Raw genomic sequence first — 26,616 nt, 5'->3', positions numbered from 1 at the left:
TGCTGTGATGTGGTTTGGGAGGTGTGTGCTGAGGTGTGTGCTGTGCTGTGGTCCTGGGAGGTGTGTGCTGAGGTGTGTGTCCCTGATATCACTAAGCATCCTTATGTCCCAGCCAGCACTGGCTTCCCCAGCTGTTAATCATGTTCCCTCCCAGGCTGGAGAAGAGCTTTCATATTAGGAGAGACTTAAGAGTGAAGCTTGTGCCCACTGAGCCTGGCCTCAAGGCAGGTGTTCTAGGGTGACTTCTTGACATCTCTAGAGCTAGTGACCTTTCTGCTCCCACCCAGCATGTTCTACCTACCTAGCACTCCTGGCTTGAGTTTGAAGAACTTAATACAAGACCTTGTTCCTGGGACAAGAAGTTCTACCAGGGACACTCAGGGACAGGATGAGGGTCCTGTTTTCTTTGGATCAAAGTAGTCCTTAGGAGTATGAAAGAGGGACCTTCTTGAAAATGAATTGCACTGAAAAGAACATGCCAGTGGCCAGCAGAAAGGCTATAGACAGATGACCATCTACCCAGTGACCAGCAGAAAAGCTACAAACAGATGAACGTCCTGGGCTTGAAAGGCCCAAGCAACTAGTGCTGCCACTGTCCGGAGTGAGGGAAATTGGAGTGGCAGCATCTCATCCAGGAGCCAGCACGGAATTCATGAGGTCCGAAAGTATAGACCAGTGCTCAGGAGGATGAGAGTTGGGCCAGTGAAGACAGGCATCAGTCTGGGGGGTGCTGTTTGTTGGAAAAGTCTGGAGGTATGACCAGGGTGAGGGACAGCTCCCTCTGTATCCAGAATCAGGGCTTTCTAGAGCATAGCGTATCACCCCATTTGGTGTCTGGAGACCTGTCCAGATGGCCTTTCCTGGTGGCCCAAGAACTGTGTCACATCTTTGGGGCCCATATGACAGAAGGAAAGCACTGGACTTGAAGAGATGAGTGAGAACGTCCAGGTCACACGATTTGTGGGTGTCAGGCATCCCGATGTCTGGCTCAGTGCTATCTGTTTTGTTGCACTTAAGTGAAAACTCCTCTGTGTTTTCAGATCAATTTTAGGAAGTACAGTCAATTTGGGAGAAAAGTTGCTTCATCATACTGACCAGATATGCCTGTTCCTTTTCCCCCAGTGTTTTTTTGTGGCTGGTATGACCAGGGAGTTAATAACACCAACTTTTCCCACTTAATATCTGTAATCTGTCCTTGGAAAACCATAAATTCTAAAGCCAATTAGAAGGAAATTATTTTCTATTATGTAAAATTTGTGAAATCACTGGGTGTGGTGGCACATGCCTGTAATCCCAGTGGCTCAGGAGGCTGAGGATCATGAGCTCAAAGACAGTCTCAGAAACTTAGTAAGGCCCTAGGCAACTTAGTGAGACTCTATCTCTAAATAAAATATAGAAAAGGGTTGGGGATGTGGCTTAGTGGTTAAGCATCCCTGGCTTCAATCCCCAGCTCACCCCCAACAACAACAACAAAAAAGTTGGGGGAAATTAAACCGAATTCCCCAATTGCTACTAACTAGTCTATTTGACTGTAAATGAAACACAGGTGGCCGGCTCTTGCTGTGGGAACAGTCAATGCAGCCTTCTGCTCTGCAGGCCACTTTTGTGGGGCTCACACATGCTCTCTTGGTGCCCGCGACCTTGTGGGGGTTACCTGGTTCTCACTTCCTGTGTTTATGAAAGCTTCTACATGTGCTTGTGCAATTTTTTTTTAATTCGATACAACATTCAATTATTTCTCCCCTAATCTTTAATATGGTAAAAACATTGAAAACTGGGGAATTAGAGACACCAGTTAGCATTTTATGTGTAATGAATGACGCAAAATTTATTTTGAAAAAAAAAAACATTTTATTTGTTTGTCTCTATGAGTCGGCAACTGGGGCTGGGCTGAGCTGGGCGACCTCTGCCTGGGTCCCAGCTGAAGCTTCATCCTCCTGAGCCTTGGCAGGCTAGCTCCCTGAAGACTACCTGGAGCACACATCTGTGGTTGTGCTGACTCTTGCCTGGGACATATGTGTCCACCCAAACACCTCCAGTCTTCTGCAGCTTCATTCCAGTAGAAAAATACTTACTAATATATATTTTTTAAATCTACCTTGCAGCTACTGGAGAGGCTGTTCCCTGAGCCCTGGGGCTGGGCATGTCCTCTGCCCATGCCCATCACATCCAGCTGGTCAGTAGTGCTGCTCTATCACCTGTTCCACATTGAATGTGGGTATTGAAGATTCCAACTTTACTGTTGAATTGCCCTTTCCCCTCCATTCCTGAGGGTTTTACTTCACATGTTCTGGAGCTGTTGCTGGGTGTACATGTTTATAGCAAAGTATCTTCCTGGTCCATCAGCCCTTTACTCATCCAGAAATGCTTCTCTAGTTTTACTTTTTTTTTTAAACTCTATTCTGTCTCCCATTGCTACCGCTGATCCAGCTGTCAAATGAAACATTAAATTTACATATGATTATTGCCCAAGTATTTAACTCATTAGCTAACTCATCAATTTGATCCATAGTATATGGAGTAATAATTTTATTGGGAGAAATTCCAAACACTCCCTTCGCTGCTTTTATTCCTTTGAGTATTAATTGTCCTACAGTCTCAGGATACCTAGTAAAAATAGTGTTAGGAGAATAAGATAAATGTATCCATAATAATGGACCTTGTTTTCAAAATACTCCTGTAGGAATATTTTTTGTTGGTAGTACAATAAATAACAAAGGCAAGCTTATATGAATTATATCCAAATGCATATTTTCCATATATGTTTCAATAATTTTTAATGCCTTTCTTGCTTTAGGCGTTAACATGCGGGGTTAATTTGGATCTGATGGACCTTTTAGGATATCAAATAAAGGTTCCAACTCTCCTGTTGGTATGCCTAGATAAGGCCTTATCCAATTTATGTCTCCCAATAACTTTTGAAAGTCATTAAGTGATTTGAGTTGATCTACTCGTATTTGAATTTTTGGTGGACGGACCATGGTTGAGGATAATAGAACTCCTAAATAATTAATTGGAAAATTTAATTGTACTTTATCTATTGCTATCTCTAGATTATAATTTTTTAATAAGTTTGTAAGTGTGGCATAACATTCCAGCAATGTGTTTTTATCTTTATGTGCTAATAATACATCATCCATATAGTAAAATATTTGTAGTTCAGGATTTTGATTTCTAAGTGGCTGGATTGCTTTGTTAACATAGATTTGACACATAGTTGGACTGTTAGCCATCCCTTGAGGGAGTATTTTTCATTCATATCTCTGATCAGGACCTTCATGATTTAGTGCAGGGATAGTAATTGCAAAATTTGGACTATCCTCGGGATGAATTGGAATTGAAAAAAAAAAATCTTTAATATCTATAGCTAAAACATAACAGGTTTTTGGCAAAGCAGACAATTGGGGAATCCCTGATTGAGCAGGTCCCATAATAACCATCTCATTATTAATGGCTCTTAAATCTTGCAATAATCTCCATTTACCAGATTTCTTTTTAATGACAAAAATGGGAGTATTATGGGGAGATATGGAAGGTTGTATATGTCCCTCCACTAATTGTTGTTTGACCAGGTCATGGGCTACTTGTATCTTTTCTTTAGTCAGGGGCCACTGAGGAACCCATACTCGTCTTTCTGATTTCCATGTAATTTTGATTGTCTCAGTGGCCCTTTCTGAAAACCCAATCCATGTCTATTTATTCCTTGATCTATTTGAATTGGTGCTGCTATACCTTGTTCTTGTTCTCCTAATATTTTTTCTTTCCTAAAACCTTGTCTAGCCCTAGTAGTGGGCACATTAGGATTAATGTTATTTGTTAACATCAAACCTAATTGATCTAGGCCATTTCATCCCCATAAGTTTATAGGAAGATGATCAAATACACATGGCTGTATATTTCCTTCACATCCTTCAGGATCCTTCCAATCTAATACCATTGCACTTCTATGGGGATTAGTCACCACTCCTAGGCCTTGAAGCGTTTGAGTGGCTTGTTGTAATGGCCAATGTTTTGGCCATTCTTGACGAGATATGATGCTAAGGTCAGAACCTGTGTCCAGTAGCCCATTAAATTTATGTCCTTGAATATTTTGTTTTGGCATTGGGCGAGAATCTAACTTTAAAGAAAGCATAGCCCAATCTACACCTGTGGAGCCTAATCCCCTGGAACCTCTTTCTACACTATGACTAGAAAATTCATCATGTAGGCTGGGTATTATTAACAACTGTGCTATTCTATCTCCTGGTGAAACTACTGATATACCTCTTGGTGAACTAGCTATAATTTTTATTTCACCTACATAATCAGGATCAATTACCCCAGGACTTATCATAAGTCCTTTTAGTGTAGAAGAACTGTGTCCCAATAATAAGCCTACTGTTCCTTGGGGAAGAAGTCCTTTTACTCCTGTGGGAATGATTTGAACTCCCATCTCTGGAGTTAGTACTGCTCTGGCAGAGGCGCAGATGCCCAACCATGTGCTCCTTATAGTTTGTCTGATGAGGGATTTAATGGATAATGTGTCCTGGGCACTACCTTGATGGTGCTGCTGGGTTCCTCCATTGCCCCGTATATTAGTGGTTTTGGGCCCCAGAGCATTGGGCCCTCCAGTCCATTTTTTGGCAATGGGGCCTGATGCCTTTCTCCAGGATATCATGGGTAAATACCTGGTCCTTGTCTGTTTTTTGATAAGGGAGTACACTCTATGGTGGTTAGAGTACAGCATTCATTAGCCCAATGTCTGCCTCTATGGCATCGTGGGAAAATACCCGGTATTCTATTCCTCTCATACCTAGTTTTGTTAAACCCTTTTCCTATGGGGCAATTCCTTTTAAAATGTCATGTTTGTGCACAATTGTAGCATGTTTTTGGCCTGGCATCTAAAGCCTGTTATACTGCAGCTGCCAAGACTTGCCCTTGTTCATTAATGTCTCTACATAATTTAATATATGTGTTTAAATCTTCATGTTTCCATGGTCTAATAACCTCTCTGCAGCAACAATTTTCTTGGTCATAAGCCAGTTGTTTAATTAATGGCATTGCTTGTTCTGTATCCCCAAAAATTCTGGCAGCTGTTTGAATAAGCCTATCTACAAATTCAGCTTAAGGTTCATTAGCTCTCTGTATTACCTTAGATAGCTGACCTTGTAAATCTCCATGTCCTTGTAAAGTCTTTCATGCCCTAACTGCGTCTGCAGCAATTTATGCATATATAGCAGGATCATATTCAATTTGTTGCCCTTGACCCTCATAAGGTCCTTTTCCTAACAACATATCTAGATTTCTTTGAGGGTAACTGGCTGCTGCATTTCCTCTAGCTGTCTCCATGCAAAATTCCTCATTGACAACCTTCCATAACAAATATTGTCCTCCATTTAGCACAGATTTACACATGCTAGCCCAATCTGCTGGCGTCATGTCCAAGTTGGTAATGGATTCGACCATGCTTACCGTGAAGGGTGCTTGGGGACCATAGGTTGTTACAGCCTCCTTTAACTGCTTCACTGTTTTAAAATCTAAAGCACGGTGAATTCGCTGCCCTCCTGTCTGCTCAAGTACAGGGCATGCTAATCTTTGAGGTCCTGTCTCAGGATCCCATTTATCAACTATGGGGGTTGAGGGCCACTCAGCTCTCTCCATAGGTGGAGCTGTTGGTTGAATTATGCCCTCCGGTGATAGAACTGAGTTAGGAGCAGCCTCCTGTTGTAGCCTTTTTCCTAATAGCCCCTTTTCCTTTAAATTTCCTTCCTCTGTCTGACTAGCTCTAGAGACCTTCTCTTTTGCTTGATCTAAAATGTCTTTCTCCATGGTCTGAACCTCTAACAATTTACTTAACACTCTTTCAGTTTGTTTTTTTACTAATTTCTAATCTATTATAAAGATAACACAACCCAATAAGATAACACAAAACAAAACTGAAACTGAATGAAACAAAAACGGAATAAACAATTGTTGTATCAATTTTCTCTTCCTCAGGGCCGACAAACTTCAAACCTTGAGCCAACCATTTTTCCCAGTTTGCCTGAGGAATTTCTAGGGATAGGCAGCTTGAAACAAAAACAAAATAAATCAAAACATGAACACATTGTTTTTTTAAATGGTCACCCATTCTCTCACCTTCCCTCAGGGGCGAGCAATTTCACTTACCTCCAAGCTTCAGACGTTCCGCACACGGGCCACCAAATGCCGCAGTCTGGCTGGGCACAAAATAACCGAGCCACCACAAAAACTTGTAGATTCCAACAGCAACTCTTTATTCCCGAACTCTCACTGGCACTCTACACGCATGTTCTGGGGAAAATACACACCTCCACTGGCCTCTGCATCCCAAAATACTCTCTGAATCCCACGAGAACTCAACAGGATCTCAAGGAGCGGGCGCCTGAGGCAGCAGGATACGCCCTATTCCCAGCAGGATCCACCCTAAACCTGGATCACCCTAAACCCGGATCCGCCCTAATCCCTGAACAAGGTCACCTTTCATGCAATGTCACTGCAAATGACCTGGGTCCAAGGCAAGCCCATTTCCACAATGGAGAGTCCTCCCTCTAAGCAACATTTGGTAGGCTGACAAGGAAATTGCCATGCGTCATTCCTACTTGGCTATGGCTCTCAGCAAACCGTCTTACTGTCTGCCTTCTGATCTTCTACAGGAACATGTCATTGAACTCATTCAGATTATCTCCAGCCTGAATCTCCAAACTGATCCAAAGTCTTCCCACAAACCAGCTTCAAAGGCTTCTGAAACCCATGGTCGGGTTAGTCACAGCAATGTCCCCATTTCTCAGTACCAATATATGTTACTCAGCTTTTTCTTGCTGTGACCAAAATACCTGAAAATAATAACTTAGAGGGATAAAAAATTATTTTAGCTCATAATCGATGGGCAGATGACACCAGCATTCTGAGTCCATGGTGAGGCAGAGCTTCATGGTAGAAGGGTGAGGGGAGGGAAGGTGCTCACCTCATTGCAGCAGAGACTTCTTTACCTGACCCCCCCTCCTTTATAGGAGACTTCAGGGAAGTTACACTCTTCAGGGCACGCCCACAGTGACATATCTTCTCTAACCACACCCCACCTGCCTACAGTTACCACCCAGTGGGTCCACTCAAATTAAGAGGGATCCACCAGGTTATAGCTATGGAAATCTGTCCAATCTGAACACTTCTACATTAATAGGAGCTTTGGGGAGAAAACTTATATTCAAACCATAACATAAAATATCACAGGACAGGAACAAAAATATATTAAGTGGCCAATTTCATGAAACACTTCTGTGTTTATTGTCTGGTAATGGGACCAAGAAGGAAAAAACCCACACCATTACTACCTATTACCATAGATTTAACTCCTACATGGCAGCTTCTTGGAACACTTTGTGCTTTCCACAGCCGGTACCATACGAGAACTTTGCCAAGTCTTTTAATTTTAATTTAAGGTAGATACGCCTGTCTGATAGTGAAAGTGATAAGAACAGTGGCTTCTATGGGAATGGGTCCACTGCCCTCTTGGCTTCACCAAAATCTGCCTGCTGGCCAGAGATCACACATGAGAGGATTCCATGGATAAGGGCATGTATGTCCAAGAATGGCAGTGCAGATTCTCAGGCTGTGTTACTGCCCACTAAGGCAGTTGCACCTGCTGTCAAACACAAAGGCTAAAACGTGTGCTCATCTGTTGGAGAACAAGCCGACATCCTCCACAGCATGGAAGAGTCCCAGTGAGCCTGCCTCCACCGCGGCTGCTCATTGCTTCAGTGAATGGGTCTGTATTGGAGGCTAAGCCTTGGTTTCTACTGCTGAGAGGCAGGATATGAATCATGTCACTCTTGATAAAATGAGGGAAAACCTGAACAGACTTCTCAATGAATCATGAATGGTTAGCCTGTGAAAATGCTCAATATACTAAGTCATCAAGGAAAGGCAAACCAAAACCACAGTGAGACATCATTTAAACCAAGTTAGAAAGGCTTTTATGAAAATGCAAAAAAGGCCGAAATCACAAATGCTGATGAGGATGTGAAGAAAGGGTAAATCTTAACACTGTTGGTAATAATACAAATTGCTACAGCCATAATAGAAAACAGCTTGTGGGTTCCCAGAAATACCAAAAAGTGAACTCTCACAGGATCCAGCAATCCTGCTACCTGGTATAGAACAAAGGAAAAGGAAGGGATTACACCAAAGGGATGCCTGAAACTTGATGTTTCTTGTAGCAATATTTATAAAGGCCAATATATGGAATCAACCAAGGTGTGCCTCAGTGGGTATATGGGTAAAGAAAATGTTGTGCCATAGAAAGAATGCAGCATCAGGAATGGTACTGGTAGTCATTGAGAGAGACAGACAGACACTGAAAGACAAATGCCATCTGTTATCACTCAATGGTGGAAACTAAAGTGTTGATCTCATAGAAGAATGGGTCAAATGGTGGTGATGAGATTAGCAAGACAGTGGGGAGCAGAGAGAGCGGGAAGTGGGAGAAGTCACAAACACAGGAGGAGGAGGAGGAGCAGCTTTGGTTTTCTCTGCACAGTAGGGTAAAGGCAGGCTACAGTGACAGGTGGTATATTTAAGAATGTCTAGAGCAACGTGAAGCTTCCCAGGTCACTGGAGCAATCAATGTCTGAGGAGTCGAAAGTGTTTATTGCCCACATTTGCTCATTTCACACTATATAAATCCGTAAGATCTCCCCAGAATGATGGATCAATATTATGTCTCAGCCATAGGAGCAAATTAGCACTGGTGACACCAAGCTCATGTTGATGAGCCCATGGAGTAAGTTGGCATTTCCTGGAGAGGGTGATTATTTGAACCAATTATTGGAGCCCTTCATAAAATTTTCCATGCTGAAGCACTTAGAGCAGATGGATATGATCACTGTCCCAAGGGTCCATTTATACATGCTTTTCCAAAAAGTCACCATTCTTCATCTTGCTCTTACTGGCCACTTGTGGTTGACCACACTGAAGATCTGGTTACTGATAAGTACCTGCTTCATTGAGTTCCTTCTCCTGGCCTCACATTCTTCTAAAATTTGTAAGTGCCTGTCACCCTAAGTTCCCCTGTGCTGGCAACGTGTTCTCGGAAGGACCTCTTCACCAGCCTCGCCTACCCAGTAAGTGTGAAGAATTCCCCATTCAGTCTAAGCTCCCAGATTCCGGTGGACACCACCCAGAGTAGTCCTTTCACTCTCTCTCCCCTCCTTGATCAGAGTCCTGAAACTCCTTATCCATAACACCCACATCATTCCACCTCAATCATGAGCAACTTCTGTCTCCACAAACAGAATAAGTTGCTCCACAAAATGTCACACCCTTTAATTTTAATATTGGTTTAGAAAGCATGATTAGTTTCCATATGGCCAAACTTTTCCTCTAAAAAATTATGTTTATATAACTATGAGGAGGATATGGCTGAGAGAAAATGGAGAGAGGAGATGAAGAGAGAGAGGAGTCCTGTGCAAGAGCAGGAGGGTGGGCTCAAGCAACAGCAGGGCCACCCCCTGCACTAACCCCAGAAGCAGTCTGAGCATGTGGGTGCAGTGTGAAGAAGGCTAAAGCCGGGAATGCAGGAGAGTTGAATTCTGACCATCTTGTTTCCCCACCAAGTCTCTTATTTTCCAAGTTGAGTGAAGGGCACCTGAAGGGGTCTGGACAGAGCATGCATTACTAGGAGGTAGTTCACCTGCTACTAATGTAGCCATTACCCAGCTGAACACTTGTAAGAGATACTTGCGTCTTGTTGATCCTTATGTGTCTAACTTGCAAAACCAGAGGATTTGGGTGAACATTACCAAATACTTCTTAGAGCTCTCCATCCTGTTCTGGAATAGCTGAGCTCTTCCCTCTTGAGGCGAATTCTGGGCAGCAGGCCAGAGCTACAGAGCTGAGCAGGTTGGTGGAGTTGCTCTAAGTCTGAGCTAAGTTCTTTTCAAGTCAGCAGAGTCAGGTGATGGCTGAGGATCCTGTGTCTGGGGGCTTGGACATGGGGATCAATTAGAGGGAAAGGAAGACATGTGAGGCTTGCTGGAGGAAGGTCCTGCACACCAGGGGTGGCAGCTCATCCTATGTTCCCTGTGTAGAGTCTGAGTAAGGGTGAGATATTTTGGCTTGTGCAAGGTAATAGGAAAGGGAGATGTGTGAGCAAAGCACTAACTTAGGGAAGCATTGCATAGGGAGAAGAGCTCTGTGAGTTCAGCAGAAGGGAACACTAGAGGTGGGAGCTGTGAGCACTGGAGGTGTTCTCTTAATTCCCTCCTGATGCCTTTGACTTCTCACATGAGGAGAGCTTGCTGAGATCCAGGGCTGCTGCTCAGTGGCAGGACCTAGCTGCTTAGCCTGGCAGAGTGTGAGCGTGGCTTGGGGTTTAAAGAATCCAGTGGACTGTCAGAAGATAGTGTTTTAATTATAGAACTATTTCTCTCAAAATACAAACTCAAGAACCTCAGACAAGGTGAGTCAAGATGATGCTTTTGAACTAAGTTGATTTGGGTTAGATTTAACTAATAGAGACATTTTGGAGATGTGGTTTTCCTATCATAAGGAGACACTTTCTGATGTACAAAGTATACACCATTCTGTAACAAGTTGGACAAACTAAGAACAAACTTAAGAGTAAAATGAAGTCATGTAAACCTGTTAAAATTCTACAATGTGCTGCAATTCTAGTCAAGATAATAGATTTCTCAGGGCCTGAATCTTCTCAAGGTTTGAAGTATGGAAGGGAGAGAGGAGATCAACACATATTCAGGACTTTACATGCTAAACACAGAGGTCACTTAATTCTACCTTATAGCTGTCATATGAGATCGTTGGAATTGAGTTAGCTGAGGCTCAGAGAAACAATTTGCTTATTGGTCTTGGGATATTGTTCATAACATTTTTTAAGGTGTATGTTACCTGTTACTTCTGCAAGATAAACACTTGCTACATTAACATTTATTAGGCCCTGTTAAATGAGGGTTTTGCTGACTCTAGATATTTGAGCAATGTGACTCAGGATGATCAAAGGAGATGCTACAAGACCCAACTTGTAGCCATAGGAACAATAATTTCAAGGGTTAACATGCCCAAGAGTGTGATGTTTCATGTAATTCTGGTGCATGAAATAAGTTCTCATATTAAATAATAAAAGTTACATGGGAAGTCTGTGAAGAGTGTTCCATGGAAATAGACCCTCAGGTCTAACTCCAATGTCACAGATCCTAAAAGTCCCAATCCCAAATACACAGGAACCTGGAAGTGCATGGCCAGTGAGGAGGTCCACAGAACAGTGTAGAGGAGAGTGGGGCTGCAGAGTCACTAATCAAGACCTCTGGAGACCAAGCAGGAAGCAGGTCTGATTTTATTGCGCAGTTACCATGTATATATACTCAGGCAGTAGCTGAGAAGATTACAGGCAGCCACTAGTACAATGTCTTCTAACTGTCCTTGCAGCCACCAATCGAGGAGTGGGCCGTGGAGCAAGTGCAGCGACTGCCACACATGGCCTCACGCCCAGGGCTGTGCCTATGGAATAAGTGGCCTGCTGCTCACAGCCTAGCATGAGGGGAGGGCCTGCCACTCAGATGCCCTTAACGTATGTCATGTATGAGTACTCCATGCACTTGTCCCCACATGGAAGGAAGCATTTTTTATCCATTTCCTAACAACAAGGAAGTTTTCTACTTATGAATAAATAGTCATCATCGTATTAAGGACAATCAAACCATTGTTATGATACTTTGAACTGTAACCTACATGGCAAAGAATCTAACTGTAAACACGTTTCCCTTAGAGTGACTGACACGAGGGACACATGACCTTGAAGCAGAATGTGCTCACTGTTTGGCACTGCCAGGGCTGCTGGCACCTTTCTTCCTCTGAAACGGAACATACACTAAACGGAGGGATAAAGGAAGTGCCACACCAGGTTCTCACGTCCTGCTTCACAGGTGTGTGCACTATAGACTGATTAAAACATTACCTAGTCACATTTTATTAGTTTGGTCTACATTACTAATTTATTTCTGAGGTTCATACTTGGTTCAGTTAATCAGCAGATTGGCTGAGAGCCTTCTATGCAATAGCCTCTGAGCCAAGGGACAGAGACAGAGGATTCAATGGGTCCCAACCTGTCCCTAAGCAGCACCCAGCTGTGCTGATATGCCCAGGCCTCAGGGGTCCCTGGCATGCTTGGCTTCCTTTGTTAATCCAGGGTAGTCCCAGCTGTCCTCATTGCCCACTGCCCAGTCTCTTCCCTGGGCTCCTCCTCTCAGCTCTCTGCTTAACCAGAGCCTCCTGTGTGAGCTCCAGAAGGGACCTGACCCCATGCCACACCCACTGGCCTCTCACCTGGTCCAGAGCAGAGTCTGAGTCCTCCCTTCCCTACACACTTGCCCTGGGGCCTGGAGCTTCCAGAGCCCTCTTGTCCTTGCTGCTGCCCTGATGACCCAGGCAGGCTCCCCCCAGGACTGGTCCTGCTCCTCAGTCTGTGCAGAGTGGTCCAGAGCCTGAGGGCTCCAGCAACACCTACTTGGAGTGGCTTCCTCAGTGCTGCTGCCCAGCTGTCCCTCTGTCCTTCCTTCTCACTTTATCTTTTTCTAATATGAATGAATATATCACCTCAGTATATGTTTGAACATGTTGTTTTATTACCTATACCACCCATTAATTTTAGCTACAAATTGCAGAATATTGTATATTTTAGGCACTAGCAAGTCAATACCTAGTGGCACTGACATAAAACAGAGACAGTGAGCATATTTTTAAAGAACGAATGCATGAGAGTGACGAGAACTCTGTGTTTATACCTTGAGTTTTTGTTTCTGACAGTGGTAGAAGCAGAGAAGCCTGTGATCCCACCTCCCCTGCTGCCAGGGACTCTGGGCTCCTCTTGGGCTGCTGCCCGTACACTTCTCACTCTCGGCACTTTTTAATTACACAGCTATAAAAGCCCAGTCCCAGTTTTTATTGCAAGAGCTCTTTCACAGTTTTACTCATATTCACTAACTATGAAGCAAAACTTGGTCTTAAGTTGCCATCTGGGAATGAGGGCCGATGCCCAGTATTTGCTATTCTTTCCTGTTGAAAAGGCCATAATCCAAGACAACTTTCCAATTAACATCATGGACAGGATGTGGCACATACATGTCTTTCAGATGGAAGGACACAAATATAGAAAGCAGAAAGCCACACCGAGACTAGATGAGGGAGGCAGTTAAACATTTATATTGCAAACAGAAGAAATGACACAATCACAGTTAGTGTGTATTTGGGAGAACAAATGAAATAAAAGAAGCACTTGCCAGAATGAGCTGGCATCGAGAGGGGAGCAGAGGCTCTGAGGGACTGAGGGCAGATGCCCATTCACAGGAAGGGTCTGGGCAACAAAAATCAAGAAAAAGATCTAAGAACAGAAATTTAATGTTTTTTTCTTTATGAATTCTCTGTAGGATTGACGTGTGGTCTTTGTTTTACTTCCCCTACAAAATCAAGTCTGTGGAGGGAAAGGACAATCATGTAAGCTGAAGTCAGGAAGCTACCTGTGCTTAGGTGACTCCCAAGGTGAACTGCTCCTCAGCAGTACCTCCTGTCTGTGCCTTAGGAAGTTAAACTGCAGGAAAGGAAGAAAGAAACATTCTCTCCAAGGTCCATCTGTCTGGCCTAGACTGAATACAGGAATTGGGCATGATTTTTTTTGAGCAACAAAATAAAAACAAAAGTTATATTGAACAACATTTTTGGACACAGAGAAAACAATTACCCAACAATTGCTAAATTTGATATTTAAAATTGGTTAGCATTTGGGAGAAGGCAGAGGCTCAAAGTTTGGTTCAAGGCCTAAATGTATCTGAGAATGTTATTCTTCACATCTTCTTTTTATGTTTAGAAAATGAAGACATTAGTGCCTAAATTCATGAAATTTGGGCTGTGGGCAGATTATAATCAATTAAGTAATCTGGAAAAGAGTTCATACAAGTTATCACTTATCAAAGATTTCTACATAGACAGAAGGAATGTCTGATGGTGTGTTTAATTTTTCCATATCTATGTATGTTTCCATTATGATATGAGTTCTAGCATGCCACCATGTCAGGCAGAATGAAAACCTTGCATATTGTTAAATCTGTCATTTTTATCATTTTAATTTGCTTACTCAAAGAAAGGAAAATTTTTATGAAAATTTATGTGCTTGATTTTCATTTTTTAGAGCTTTAGAAAATGGAAAACTTACTAGGAGAAAATATACAAACAATGCATTATAACTAGGGTGGATCTTAAGGGACTCATGATACCTTTACAACTTAAGAAAGATGCTTTTGAATGATGACCCACTTCTAGGACCAGCTGAGCAGCTTCTGTGTAGGAGGTGAGCAGCACAGCTCTGGGAGAAGACTCTGGCTTACTCAGCTGCAGCAGTGCCAGTGGGGAGGGGAGAGCAGGCACTAAAGGTGTGGAGGAGGTGAGGTCACTGAGGATGCAGACTCAAGCACACAGGGCACTTCTGTGCCCCACAGGCCATATCTGTGGTGAACCTGATGCTGAGCTGGGGAGGTGGGAAAGCAGGATCCTGGCTTCCTCTGGGGCTGAGCCTGGTGCATAGTCCTAGGAATGTTCCTGCTGGGAGTCAGCAGGCAGGAAGGCTCCAGCTACCTCACTGGGTTTCCTGTGCCTGGTATAGACTTTGTATTCCAAGACCATGTATGTTTCTAGGATGTGATGAGATGGTTACAGAGAGAACTGGGGCAGGAACATTCTATTCAGGTCTTAAAATCAATAAAACAAAAGCAATGGTGTTGGAGGAAAATAAATTATTAATAAAGTCAATTCCTTCTTATTCTTCCTTCTAGTTTCATTTTATGCTTATTGCTTAGCATTTATTTTTTCATTTTCTTTCAAGGAATTTAAAGCAGTAGGTTTTAATGGAGAAATGGAACCAAACTTCAGATGACTTTATTTTGTTGGGGTTGTTTTCCCCAAATCAGAAAGGCCTACTTCTCTTGCTCCTGATCATCTCTGTGTTTGTCCTCGCCTGTTTGGGGAACTCAGGGATGACTGCCCTCATCTTCTTGGACCCCCGGCTCCACACCCCCATGTACTTTCTCCTCAGCCAGCTCTCCCTCATGGACCTGATGTACATCTCCTCCACTGTCCCCAAGATGGCCATCAACTTCCTCTCTGGCCAGAAGAGCATCTCCTTCCTGGGATGTGGTGTGCAAAGCTTCTTCTTTCTGACAATGGCATGTTCTGAAGGCTTACTTCTGGCCTCCATGGCCTATGACCGCTTTGTGGCCATCTGCCATCCCCTCCACTACCCCATTCGCATGAGTAAAATGAAGTGTGTGAAGATGATCCTGGTGTCCTGGACACTGGGCTCCATCAACTCCATGGCACACACTGTCTATGCCCTGCATCTTCCTTACTGCAGGTCCAGGGCCATCAATCATTTCTTCTGTGATGTCCCTGCCATGTTGCCCCTGGCGTGTGTGGACACCTGGGATTATGAGTACATGGTGTTTGTGAGCACAGGCCTGTTTCTCCTCCTCCCTTTCCTTGGCATCACGGCCTCCTATGGACGAGTCCTTTTTGCTGTCTTTCACATGCGCTCAAAAGAGGGGAGAAAAAAGGCCTTCACCACGTGCTCCACACATTTAACCGTGGTGACATTTTACTATGCTCCTTTTGTCTACACTTACCTCCGTCCCAGGAGTCTCCGCTCCCCAGCAGAGGATAAGATCCTTGCAGTCTTCTACACCATCCTCACCCCCTTGCTCAATCCCATCATCTATAGCCTGAGGAACAAGGAGGTCCTGGGGGCCATGAGGAGAGTGTGTGGGATGTTCTCCAAAAAGAAGTGAGCATGGTCATCTCTGCTCCTCTGTATGGCTTCTCTCCATGCAGACTGGAACTCTCTAGAACAGTGCTGACCTATAGATGCATACAGAAATATAGGTGAGCCACGTATGTCATTTAAGAATTTCTAGTTATATATTTAAAAGCAATATTAATTTAATAGATAATTATATACAGTTATCACAATTATTAATTTATTTCACTGAAGAAAACATTACAGTTCATTTTATTAACAATTAATTAAAATTTTACATTGTGTTCTATTGTATTATAAGTGGTATAGTTTGTTTGTAAATATACTACTACCAGTGTAATAATATTTATATTGATGTGTAATGTTATAATGTCTATATATTTGACATACAATTATTACTGTGCTTGCATAGTTTGTTTTCATTTTAAACTGTCAAAGTGTTGTATTTCCCACTCATAGCAAACAGCAACCTGGATCATACACATGTCAAGGGCCCCATTGCCACTATAGCCAGTGTGCATAGAAGTGCAGGACCTCAGGGTGACTTAGAGTCCTCCCCTTCAGGGCCAGATGTACTTCTTTTTCTGACTATTATTAATGCTATTGGGACAAAGAATTGTACCCCACACACTTTAAAAGATCTGTTTACTTTATTTTAAACTGTAAGTTTTTAAAATATTATTCTTCTATCAATGCATGATAACTTTAAATAATGTTTGGGTTCATTTTTACAAAAATCATACATTCTGGAATTCTATTTTAGTCTATTTCAGTCCCCAGTGCATCTCTCCTTTCCTTTCCTCTTTCCTCCCTTATTTTAATTCCTCTACCAGTTTTTATTTTATTCATTTTAAAGTTTTTGATTGGTGCTTCCTACATATACAGAAATAATCAAGTTCCCTGTGGTATATTTATATACATATAATGTGATTTTGTTAAATTTATTCTGCATTTCCTCCCTTTCCCCATCCATCCCTCCGTCTCAATCTCCTTCTTAAATTCCTCTGATCTTTGCTCTATGATATCCATTCCTCTCCTTTTACACCTATTTTGTTCTAGTTTCTGCATATGCAAGACAACATTTGATCCTTGATCTGCTGAGTCTGGCTTATTTTACTCAGCATGATGTTCCTCACTTCCATCCATTTATTTGGAAAATGCCATGATTTCATTATTCTTTATGGCTTGAGTAAAACTTCATTGTTTATATGTACCACATTGTGTTAATCCATTCTTCTATTAATGGGCAGGCACCTGAAGGAGTTCTATAACTCAACTATTGTCAATTGTTCTATTATAAACATTCATGTGGCTGCATTGCTGCAGTATGCTGAGTTCAGTTCTTTGGAGGAATCCTGAGCAGTGGCATAGCTAGATCTCATGGTGGTTTTGTTCCTAGTTTTGTGAGGAATCTCCCCACTGCTTTCCATAGTGGTTTCACTAATTTGCAGTCCCAATAACAGTAAATGAGTGTGATTTTTCTCCAAATCCCCCACAACATTTATTATTTATATTCCTGATAATTGTCATTATGATTGTAGTGGAGATGGAATTTTAATATGGGTTTATTTTGCATTTCCCCGATTGCTAGAGATAGCAAAATTTTTTTCACATTTTTTTTTTTGCATCTGTTTCTTTGAGAAATGTCTGTTGAGTTCTTTGACCCTTCTATTGGTTATCTGTTTTAGTGGTGACCTCTTTGAGTTCTTTTTTAATTCTGGCTATTATTCTCCTGTCAGAGGAGAAGCTGGCAAACATTCTCTCCCACTCTGTAGGCTCTTTATGCTCTTAACTAGTCACTTTTCAGCACTGAATCTTTTTAATTTGATTCATCCAACTTGTTAATTCTTCATTTTATTTCTTGAGCTTTAGTGTTTGTATTAAGGAAGGCAATTCCTGCACCACCATGTTGGAGTGTACATGCTGTTCTTTCCTAGAAGTTGCAAATATTCTGATTTCATTCCTGAGTGTTTGATCCACTTTGATTTGGCTGTTCTTCAGGATAAGAAAATACGAATCTCATTTCATTCTTCTACACATTTCCTAGCACTATTTGTTAAAAAGGCTATTTCTTCTGCAATAGTCATTTTTTGCACCTTTGTCAAGTATCAGAGGACTGTAAGTATATATATATAAGTTTTCTTTTCTTTTTTTTTTTTAAGGGAGAGAGAGAGAGAGAGAGAGAGAGAGAGAGAGAATTTATTTATTTATTTTAGTTCTCGGCGGACACAACATCTTTGTTGGTATGTGGTGCTGAGGATCGAACCCAGGCCGCACGCATGCCAGGCAAGCGCGCTACGGCTTGAGCCACATCCCCAGCCCTATAAGTTTTCTTTTTGTCTTCAATTCTATTCCTTCAGTGTTCACGTTTGTTTGATACCACTAATGTACTGTTTTTATTACTAGCATTCTGTAGCATAATTTGAAATCAAGTATTCTGATGTGTCCAGCATCCCTCCTCTTGCTCAGGACTGTTTTGGTTATTCTAAGTCTCTTAATCTTTAAAATGAATTTTAGAACTGGATGTTCTTATTATGGTTCTGTGAAGAATGCCCCTGGTATTTTGATGGAGATTGCATTGAATATGAATACTAATTTTGACAAAATTAATTCTGCTTATCTATGAACATGGGAAGTCTTTCCATATTCTAAGGTCTTCTTCAATTTTTTTCTTCATGGTTCTAGAATTTCAATTTTAGAGACCTTTCAACTCCTTTGTTAGATTAATTTCTGAGTATTTTATTTTATTTGTTTGAGGTTATCATGAATGGAACTATTTTCCCGATTTCCTTCTCAGCAGAATCACTTTTGGAGTATATAGAAAAGCTATTGATTTATAAGTGTTGACCTCGTATTCTGCTACTTTGCTAAATTCATTTATCACTTCTAGAAGTCCTTTGGTACTAACAATTGTACCAGAAGCCTTTCCATGGTACCAGTTTTTCAAATACCAACAATGAGTTGGAATTTGAAAAGTTAAATAAGATTCACAAACCCTTAGCCAAACTAACCAAAGAGAGAGAGAGAGGACCCAAAAACAATCCTACATGTCAAAGTATTATTGAGTTCACTTGGGGCTAGTTTATGCGTAGACTTAAACTGCTATTAATTGGCTGAGATTTGACTATTGCTTAGCAACAGGATCTCTACTTCATGAACTTGAATTGTTCCACTCATTTTCCGACCCTTCTTAGAGAAAGGGGAAGCCAGGAATAGAAAGACTGTTAGCACCTGAGGTATAGCTTTAAAATAAATGTCTAGGAATGGTGTGGTCAGAATTTAACATCCACATCATGAAACAACCATATATTAGATCAGACATAAAGCAGCAGGTGTTGACTATGCCATCTACCGAATTAAAAATCACAAGAAAATGAATGCATCAGGAATTACTTAAACTATATAATTCTATCAAATTGTATAATTATGATTTTTTTTAAAGTGCATAGACAATAGGGTAGGAAGTCAATGGACAGACTGAAATATCTAAAAAATGAGCAGAGGAGAAACAGAAGTAGCAGGTGGTGGCTATAACGAAAGAGGAGCAGAACATAACTAAAGGCAATAAAATAATGAGAGAAGGTAGAACAGGAAAGCTTGGCTGTTAGTTGAGGAAGAAGGGAAAAACCAAGGTGGACACAAGTGAGTGTAAGATGGGAACAACTCAAGCTCACATACAGTTTACCCCATAGAGTCAAACTGAGGCTAAATAATAAGTGGGTGAAGAAAGCAATTGAAATGAATGTAAAAATTATATGAAAATATATACCCAATCTACCTATCTGCACAGTGAGAACAAACGTATGTACTCACAATCATGCAAAACGCTAAAACACAACAAATAGATAAAATAAAACAATAAGTACAATTTTCAGAGAGTAAAGGCATAGGGAATAAAAAAATGGTAAAAATTCCTAATGAAAAACAAAGGTCTTGTTTCCATGGAGGTGATCAAAACTGGGGGCCAGGATGGGCGTTCATTGGCTCTGCAGTGGGTCATTTGCTGTATTTATCATTTTGCTCTGAAACAGCTCTGGGGTCATTAAGTCCCAGGTCTTTGGTTTTCACACCCAGGTGCCAGGTGTGGCCTGGAGTCAAGAGCTGGTTGTAGTGGTTCCCAGCTTCCCGTCCCCCAGTCCAGTCTGACGTAGAAGGAGAGAGCTGACAGTGGTGTACTCCTTTGACAAGCTCAGTGCAGAGTTCTAAACTGGAAGTTCCTGTAGCTGGGATTAGGCGTGGCTGAACTTTGGAACTATTTTGATGGGTATTTGAGATTTGATCCATAATCCCTGTAGCTGGGAGATGCTGATCTCTGCTGGACTTCTGGGTCTCAGGGGCTTCCTGTAAATTCCACTTTGGGGGTGTAGGCACTCCTGTCTGGTTGCTGCCACCTTCCCAGTAGCTTGCACAAGTGCCAACAATTAAGAAAAGTCTCTCATCTTGATATCGAAAGCCTGGATCACTCCAGGCACAATTCTCTCTGTGCCTGTTTCACTCACACTGCCTCAGGCACAATCTGAACTCAACAATAGGTGACTGCTAGGTCAGGCTGGCCCCTCCTTCATGAGCTCCTGGTCTCCTGTCCCTGCTTGCTGCCTTGATTCCACTTTTAATGGTGCCCACTTTCAGTGACCCTGTTTCGCCCAGGACTCTCAACCTGTGGGCCAAGCAACTTTCCCCACCACCTGAGTCCTTTAAGAACAGCTCCATCTCTGTTTCACAAGCTCCCACCCGTTGGCTTTCCCCTGCGCTTTTCTTCTCTCTCTGCCTAGGTTTCTCTTCCTCTAGGCAGTTGTGGCTGCCACCAGCCAAGCTATGTGGGCCTAATGCATATTGTGCTCAAAGTATCCAATTTTCTTTGTCCCTGTTTTTTTTTTTTTCTGGGGAAACCCACCCTTCCTCTCATCTGCCATCTTCCTGTCTGTCCACTAATTTTTAGTTTTAATCCTCATAGGGATATTAAGCTCCAAGTGGATCCTAGAAAGCACAATTCTTTATATCTCTGATTATTCTCCTGGCACACAGTATGTAAAGAAGCTCTTTCTGCTGTGGGGAGAGTTGCTACACTTTTATTTTATTGCCTTTTCAATTCCTGATCCAACACTGTCCATGGTTCTTGACTTCACTGGGAGAATCATTCTTGACTTTCATCATTAATGGCTCATCTGACCTGGGAGTTGCGGTGTCTGTTTTGCTAAAAATCTATGCTGTTGATACCTTGTGCCCCTCAAAGGGCCCATGACTTTACCATCCAAAGCCTCACAGACAGGCTTTTATGTATAATCATCACCTTTCTAATCTACTTGCTTGTTCAGTTCCATGAGCCATCAGCCACATGATTAATTCCTTCCTGGATGTAATTCTGAAATCTGTGCTCTTTCCACATTTCACCAAACCTAAGCTCATGTGCTGTCTTGAGGTCCTTTGATCCTATGTTGAGTTAAAAGAATTTATCTGCTATCTGACCTGGTGATATCTTTTATTAATTCTAATTTTTCCAAGTGCATTGTTCTTGGTGGGTATACATACAGCCTGATTCCTTTGTGTTTCTGAAGATTTTAAGGGCCACCATATATTCTTAAATATGTTCCTTTTTTAATCAATGGAGATTGATTTCTTTATTTCTCTCTCAACTAAGAACCCTGGATGATACAATTATATTCCAATTATATTTCCATACAAACTAGAAAATTGTATGGAAAGTAAGGGCAGTGATTATAAGAAAGGAGGAGGGTGTGGTGACAGAGTCAAAAAGAGAGCTCCGGAGACCAGTTTCAGAGAACTTGATCCACTTTATTATTTCATAGGCAAGCTTTTATGCATAGCCTGTTCCTGAGCAAATTAGCTTAGGGTCATAATGATCCAATGAGCTAGCGACACCCTTACGAGCAGCAACCAATGGGATAATAGGTCAGCAGCAAAAAAGCAGAAGGTAAGGGACATGCTGTGCACCTGAGGGAGGCCAGGTTATCGTGGTGATGGGGCAGGTCATGTCAGTGTTCCAAGCCACATGTATCTGGACCTAGTGTGCCCGGCCGTAAGAGCTCCTCCAATAGGCAACACAGGCTGCTTTCCAGCTCACAGGCCCAACATCAAGATATCCTTAAATACTCAGGAAAAAGAGTAAGATGATTTTCTGATTCTTTTGAGTGCTGGCAATGGAATAAAAGAACTTGATTTAAGATCCAAATGTCACACTTGCCTCCAATTTATGAGACAATTGCCTACATCTCTGTGTCCCCCACAATATAATAAGAACTCAGTATTTAGTGACTGACAAAGCTTCTACTCTTAGAATTAATTGCTCTTTTTTCTCCATTTTTAAAGGCAAAAAGCAGTGGAAGGTTGCCTTCCTTTGCCCTGTTCTACAGTGATCCTCTACCTCCTCTTGGGCCCAGAGGTATAGAGCCAGCCATCTGTAAGCTGAGACCTCTGAAGCCATGGCCCTAAATAAACTTTCTGCCCTCTGTGTACTTCTCGTCAGGTTTTTTGGTCACAGGTATAAAAAGTTGACTAAAACAAAAGCTGGTACCCAGAATTGCATTGCGAGGTGGGCATGAGCTGTTTAGGGGCAGGAATGTTATGGTTTGGAGTCCCTCCAAAGCTCATATGTGAGATAAGGTGAAATGATTGGATCATGAGAGTTTGGACTAGTCAGGGATTCATCTGCTCATATGGATTAACTGGGGAGAAAGGAAGAAAATAATTTTATTTTGATTCATGTTTTGCTAAAAAAATATAGATGAAAACTGCAAATGCACATAATATGCATTATAAAAATCATTTAAATATACCATGTGGTTTAAAATTTGCATCTCACTCTTGGAGGCAAAAAAAAAACCCTGAATGAATGGAAGTAAAAAATAATGACTGTAGATTAACATTTGGGTGAAAAATGGTAAAATTATGAACAATGAGGAGGGTATTAGGAACACTGTAAAGAGGAGAAGAATTGGATAATTCTTCCCAAGAGGCATCAATGTCTAAAATTCAAGATAATCTTGAGTAGATACTAAGAAAGAATGTAGCAGATTGCTACATTTGAGCAGTGCTACCTCTTTCTACATTACTTCTCAAAATAACATAAATTAAAAGGAAAAGGGGGGCTATGAGTGGAGTCACATGGCAGTGGGCATTATTATATTATTTTTCTGATTCTGAGAACTTTCTAGGTCAAATTTCAAGCAATGACATTGAAGATGCCATCAAAACCCTACTAACAAAGAAAATCCCAGAACCAGATGGATTCTTGGCCGAGTTCTACCAGATCTTCAAAGAAGAAATAACACAAATCCTTTTCAGAGACATGAGGGCAGGTGGGGGTCACAGCAATTATTTCATGAAATGGAAAAGGATCCTTCATTCTATGAAACTAGTATCACCCTGATATCAAAACTAGACAAACACACATCAAGGAAAGAAAACATCACACCAATATCCCTAATGAATATACATGCAAAAATTCTTCATAAATAATGGGAAATCAGATACAAAATCATATTAAAAATATAGTGCACCATGATCAAGTGGTGTTCATCCCAGTGATGCAAAGTTGGTTCAACATGTGGAAATCAATAAATGAAGTTCCTCCGAGTAATAGACTCACAGACAAGAATCACTGACTATCTCAATAGGTACAGAAATAGAGTATCCATTCATGTTCAAAACACAAGAAAAACTAGGGATAGTGGGAAAGTACCTCAACTTTGTAAAAGCTGTCTATGCTAAACCTAAGGCCAGCATCATTCTAAATGGAGAAAAGTTGAAAGCATTACCTCTAAAACCTGGAACTAGACAGGATGCTCTCTTTCAACACTTTTATTCAACATAGTCCATGAAACCCTAGCCAGTAAAACTAGACAGATACAAGAAATTAAATGAATATGAGTAGGAAAAGAAGAACTCTTACTATCTCTATTTCCCAATGACATGATTATATATTTAGAAGATCCAAAAACTTCACCATAAAACTTCTAAACTCACAACTGAATTCAGCAAAGTAGCAGGATATAAAATTAACACCCATAAATCAATTGGGCTCTTATATACCAATGAAGGATCAGCTGAAAGAGAAATTATTTGAGGCTATTTATAGCAGTCTCAAAAAATACTTGGGAATCAACTTAACAAAAGAGCTGAAAGACCTCTATAAGAAAAAACACAGAACACTAAAGAAAGAAACCGAAGAAGACCTTAGAAAATGAAAAAATCTGAGATGTTCTTGGATAGGCGGAATGAATATTGTCAAAATGGTCATGCTACCAAAAGTACCATACAGATTTAATGCAATTTCTATTAAAATTCCAATGCATCCTTCATAGAACTAGAAAAAGCAAATGTGAAATTCACTTGGAAAAATAAGAGACCCAGAATAATTCAAGCAATCCTTAGTGAGAAAAGCGAAGCAGGAAGCATCCCAATACCAGACCTTACATTATACTACAGAGCTATAATAACAAAATGGCATGATATTGGCACAAGAACAGACACGAAGACCAATGGTACAGAATAGAAGACACAGTTACAAACCCACATAAATACAGTTACCTTGTACTAGACAAAGATACCATAAACATACTTTGGATAAGAGATATCCTCTTCAACAAATGGTGCTAGGAGAACTGGAAATCTATATGTTGTAGAATAAAATTTAACCCCTATCTTTCACCCCATACATAACTCAACTCAAAGTGGATCAAGGATGTAGGCATTAGACCAGAGGCCCTGTGCTTACTAGAAGAAAATGGAGGCCCAACTCTCCATAAAGTCAGCTTAGGAACTGACTTCCTCAACAAGACTTATAAAACGCAAGAAGTAAAATCAAGGATCAGTAAATGGGATGGTATTGAACTAAGATACTTCTTCACAGCAAGCAAAGAAAACAATCAGAACTTGAAGAGAGAGCCTATAGAATGGGAAAAAAATCTTTACCATATGCACCTCAGATAGAGCACTAATCTCCAGGATATATAAAGAACTCAAACAACTTAACACCAAAACAAAAACAAATAACTGAATCAATAAGTGGGCAAAGAAACTGAACAGGCATTTCACAGAAGAATAAGTATAAATGGTAAAAAAAAACATATTAAAAATGTTCAACACCTTTAGCAATTAGAGAAATACTAATTAAAACTACATTGAGATTCCATCTCACTCCAGTCAGAATGACAATTGTCAAAATACAAGCAACAATAAATGTTGGAGAGGATGTGGGGGAAAGGTACACTCATACACTACTGGTGGGATTGCAAACTAGTGCAACCACTCTGTAAAGCAGCATGGAGATTCGATAGAAAACTTGTAATGGAACCACCATTTTGACCCAGTTATCCCACTCATCAATATATATCTAAAGATTTTAAATCAGCAAACTACAATGAAGCAGCCACATCAGTGTTTATAGCAGCTCAATTCACAATAGCTAAGCTATGAAGCCAACCTAGGTGCCCTTCAACAGATGAAAGGATAAAGAAATTGTGGTATATTTTCACCACGGAAAATTGCTCAGCCATAAAGAAGAATAAAACTATGGCAATTACAGGTCAATGGATGGAACTGGAGACTAATATACTAAGTGAAATAAGCCAAATCCCAAAAACCAAGGGCCAGTTTTTTTTTTCTGATATGTGGATGCTAATACATAATAAACAGGGGAGGGAAGAATAGAAGTTCATTGGATTATATAATGGGAATGAAGGGAAGGGAAGGGGAATGAGAAAAAAGAGAACCTTCTAGGTCAAGGATTTCACAAAGTCATTTCTGATAGCCTCAAAGTTTTCCATATTTGCTGATTGTAAAATTACTGGTAAGAAAGATTACATCATCTCTGACCTTTGTGGGATGTCAGTGTGGAAGTCAATCAAAAAGTCAAAGACAATTGAGAGATGAGTCTACAGAAAACGAATCTTATCTGGGAATAAAGAATAGGGTTGTAGCTCAGGACACTGGCTCGCAGGTGTGGGTGGACTCCGGGTATGTCTGAAGCCATGGAAGGATCTGTGGTTTGTTGGGAAGGGGAGTGTGCACACACTTTCATGCAGCTGTGACGCCATGGAGCATGTGTTCAGCAGCTACTGTGTGAGGTCAGTCTTAAGGTCATGGGTGACAGCAGTTCCACCAATCAGATGCTCAGAAAAAAACATGCTCTTCAAGATAACAGGCTGCCTCCCTGCAGAGGCCTGCTGGGGCAGTTCCTGGGAGAGTTGTTAGGGACCTAAAGTTTAGGATTTTGTGAGACAACTATTCATGACTAAAATGTTTTGCAAGAAATTTGAAGATTTATGGTATAGAACCATCTTTGTTTTAATTTCAGTGGGCTATGAATGCTTTCTAGCCATACGGGAACTTGCAAATTACCTAAGTCAGATGCTCTAGTCAAAAAATCAATAAGTTCATACTGAATGGATATGATCTAGTTAGGTTTTTTTTTTGTTATTGTGATCAAAGACCTGAAAAGAACAATGGAGAGGAGAAAAAGTTTATTTTGGCTCATATTTTTTCTTGAAATTTTAAAAAAATTCTTTTTACATATATATGACAATATATTTTGACATTTGATACATACCTGGGATATAACTTATCCTAATTAGGACCCCAGTTTTCTAGTTGTCCATGATATGAAATTTCACTGGTCATACGTTCATAGATGCACAAATTAAAATTATGATCTATTCATATTACTGTCTTTCTTATTCCCACCCCCTCCCTTTCCTTCATTCTCTTTGTCTAATCCAACGAACTTGTATTCTAACCCACCCCACATTATTGTGTGTTAGCATCGGCATATCAGAAAGAACATTTGG

The 26,616-nt window shown here is 41.1% G+C and overlaps 1 protein-coding gene and 1 pseudogene across 2 annotated transcripts in view; one reads left to right on the top strand and one right to left on the bottom strand.

Moving 5' to 3' along the window:
* Positions 1-26,616, bottom strand: part of LOC308647923 (olfactory receptor 2T3-like) — a 668,743-nt pseudogene that overhangs the window by 185,911 nt on the left and 456,216 nt on the right. The gene's annotated exons all lie outside the window — the stretch shown is intronic.
* On the top strand, positions 14,907-15,842 carry LOC308655829 (olfactory receptor 2L13-like; the record flags this gene model as incomplete). The annotated part of the gene is made up of 1 exon (XM_081306149.1): positions 14,907-15,842. The coding sequence occupies one exon, from the start codon at positions 14,907-14,909 to the stop codon at positions 15,840-15,842; it is 936 nt and encodes a 311-aa protein (XP_081162275.1).

Source organism: Spermophilus citellus, assembly GCF_964194105.1.
Source record: "Spermophilus citellus genome assembly, chromosome: 1".
Taxonomy (NCBI): Eukaryota; Metazoa; Chordata; class Mammalia; order Rodentia; family Sciuridae; genus Spermophilus; species Spermophilus citellus.
The sequence above is the reverse complement of the archived record's forward strand: the minus strand, read 5'-3'. Positions and strand labels throughout refer to the sequence as shown.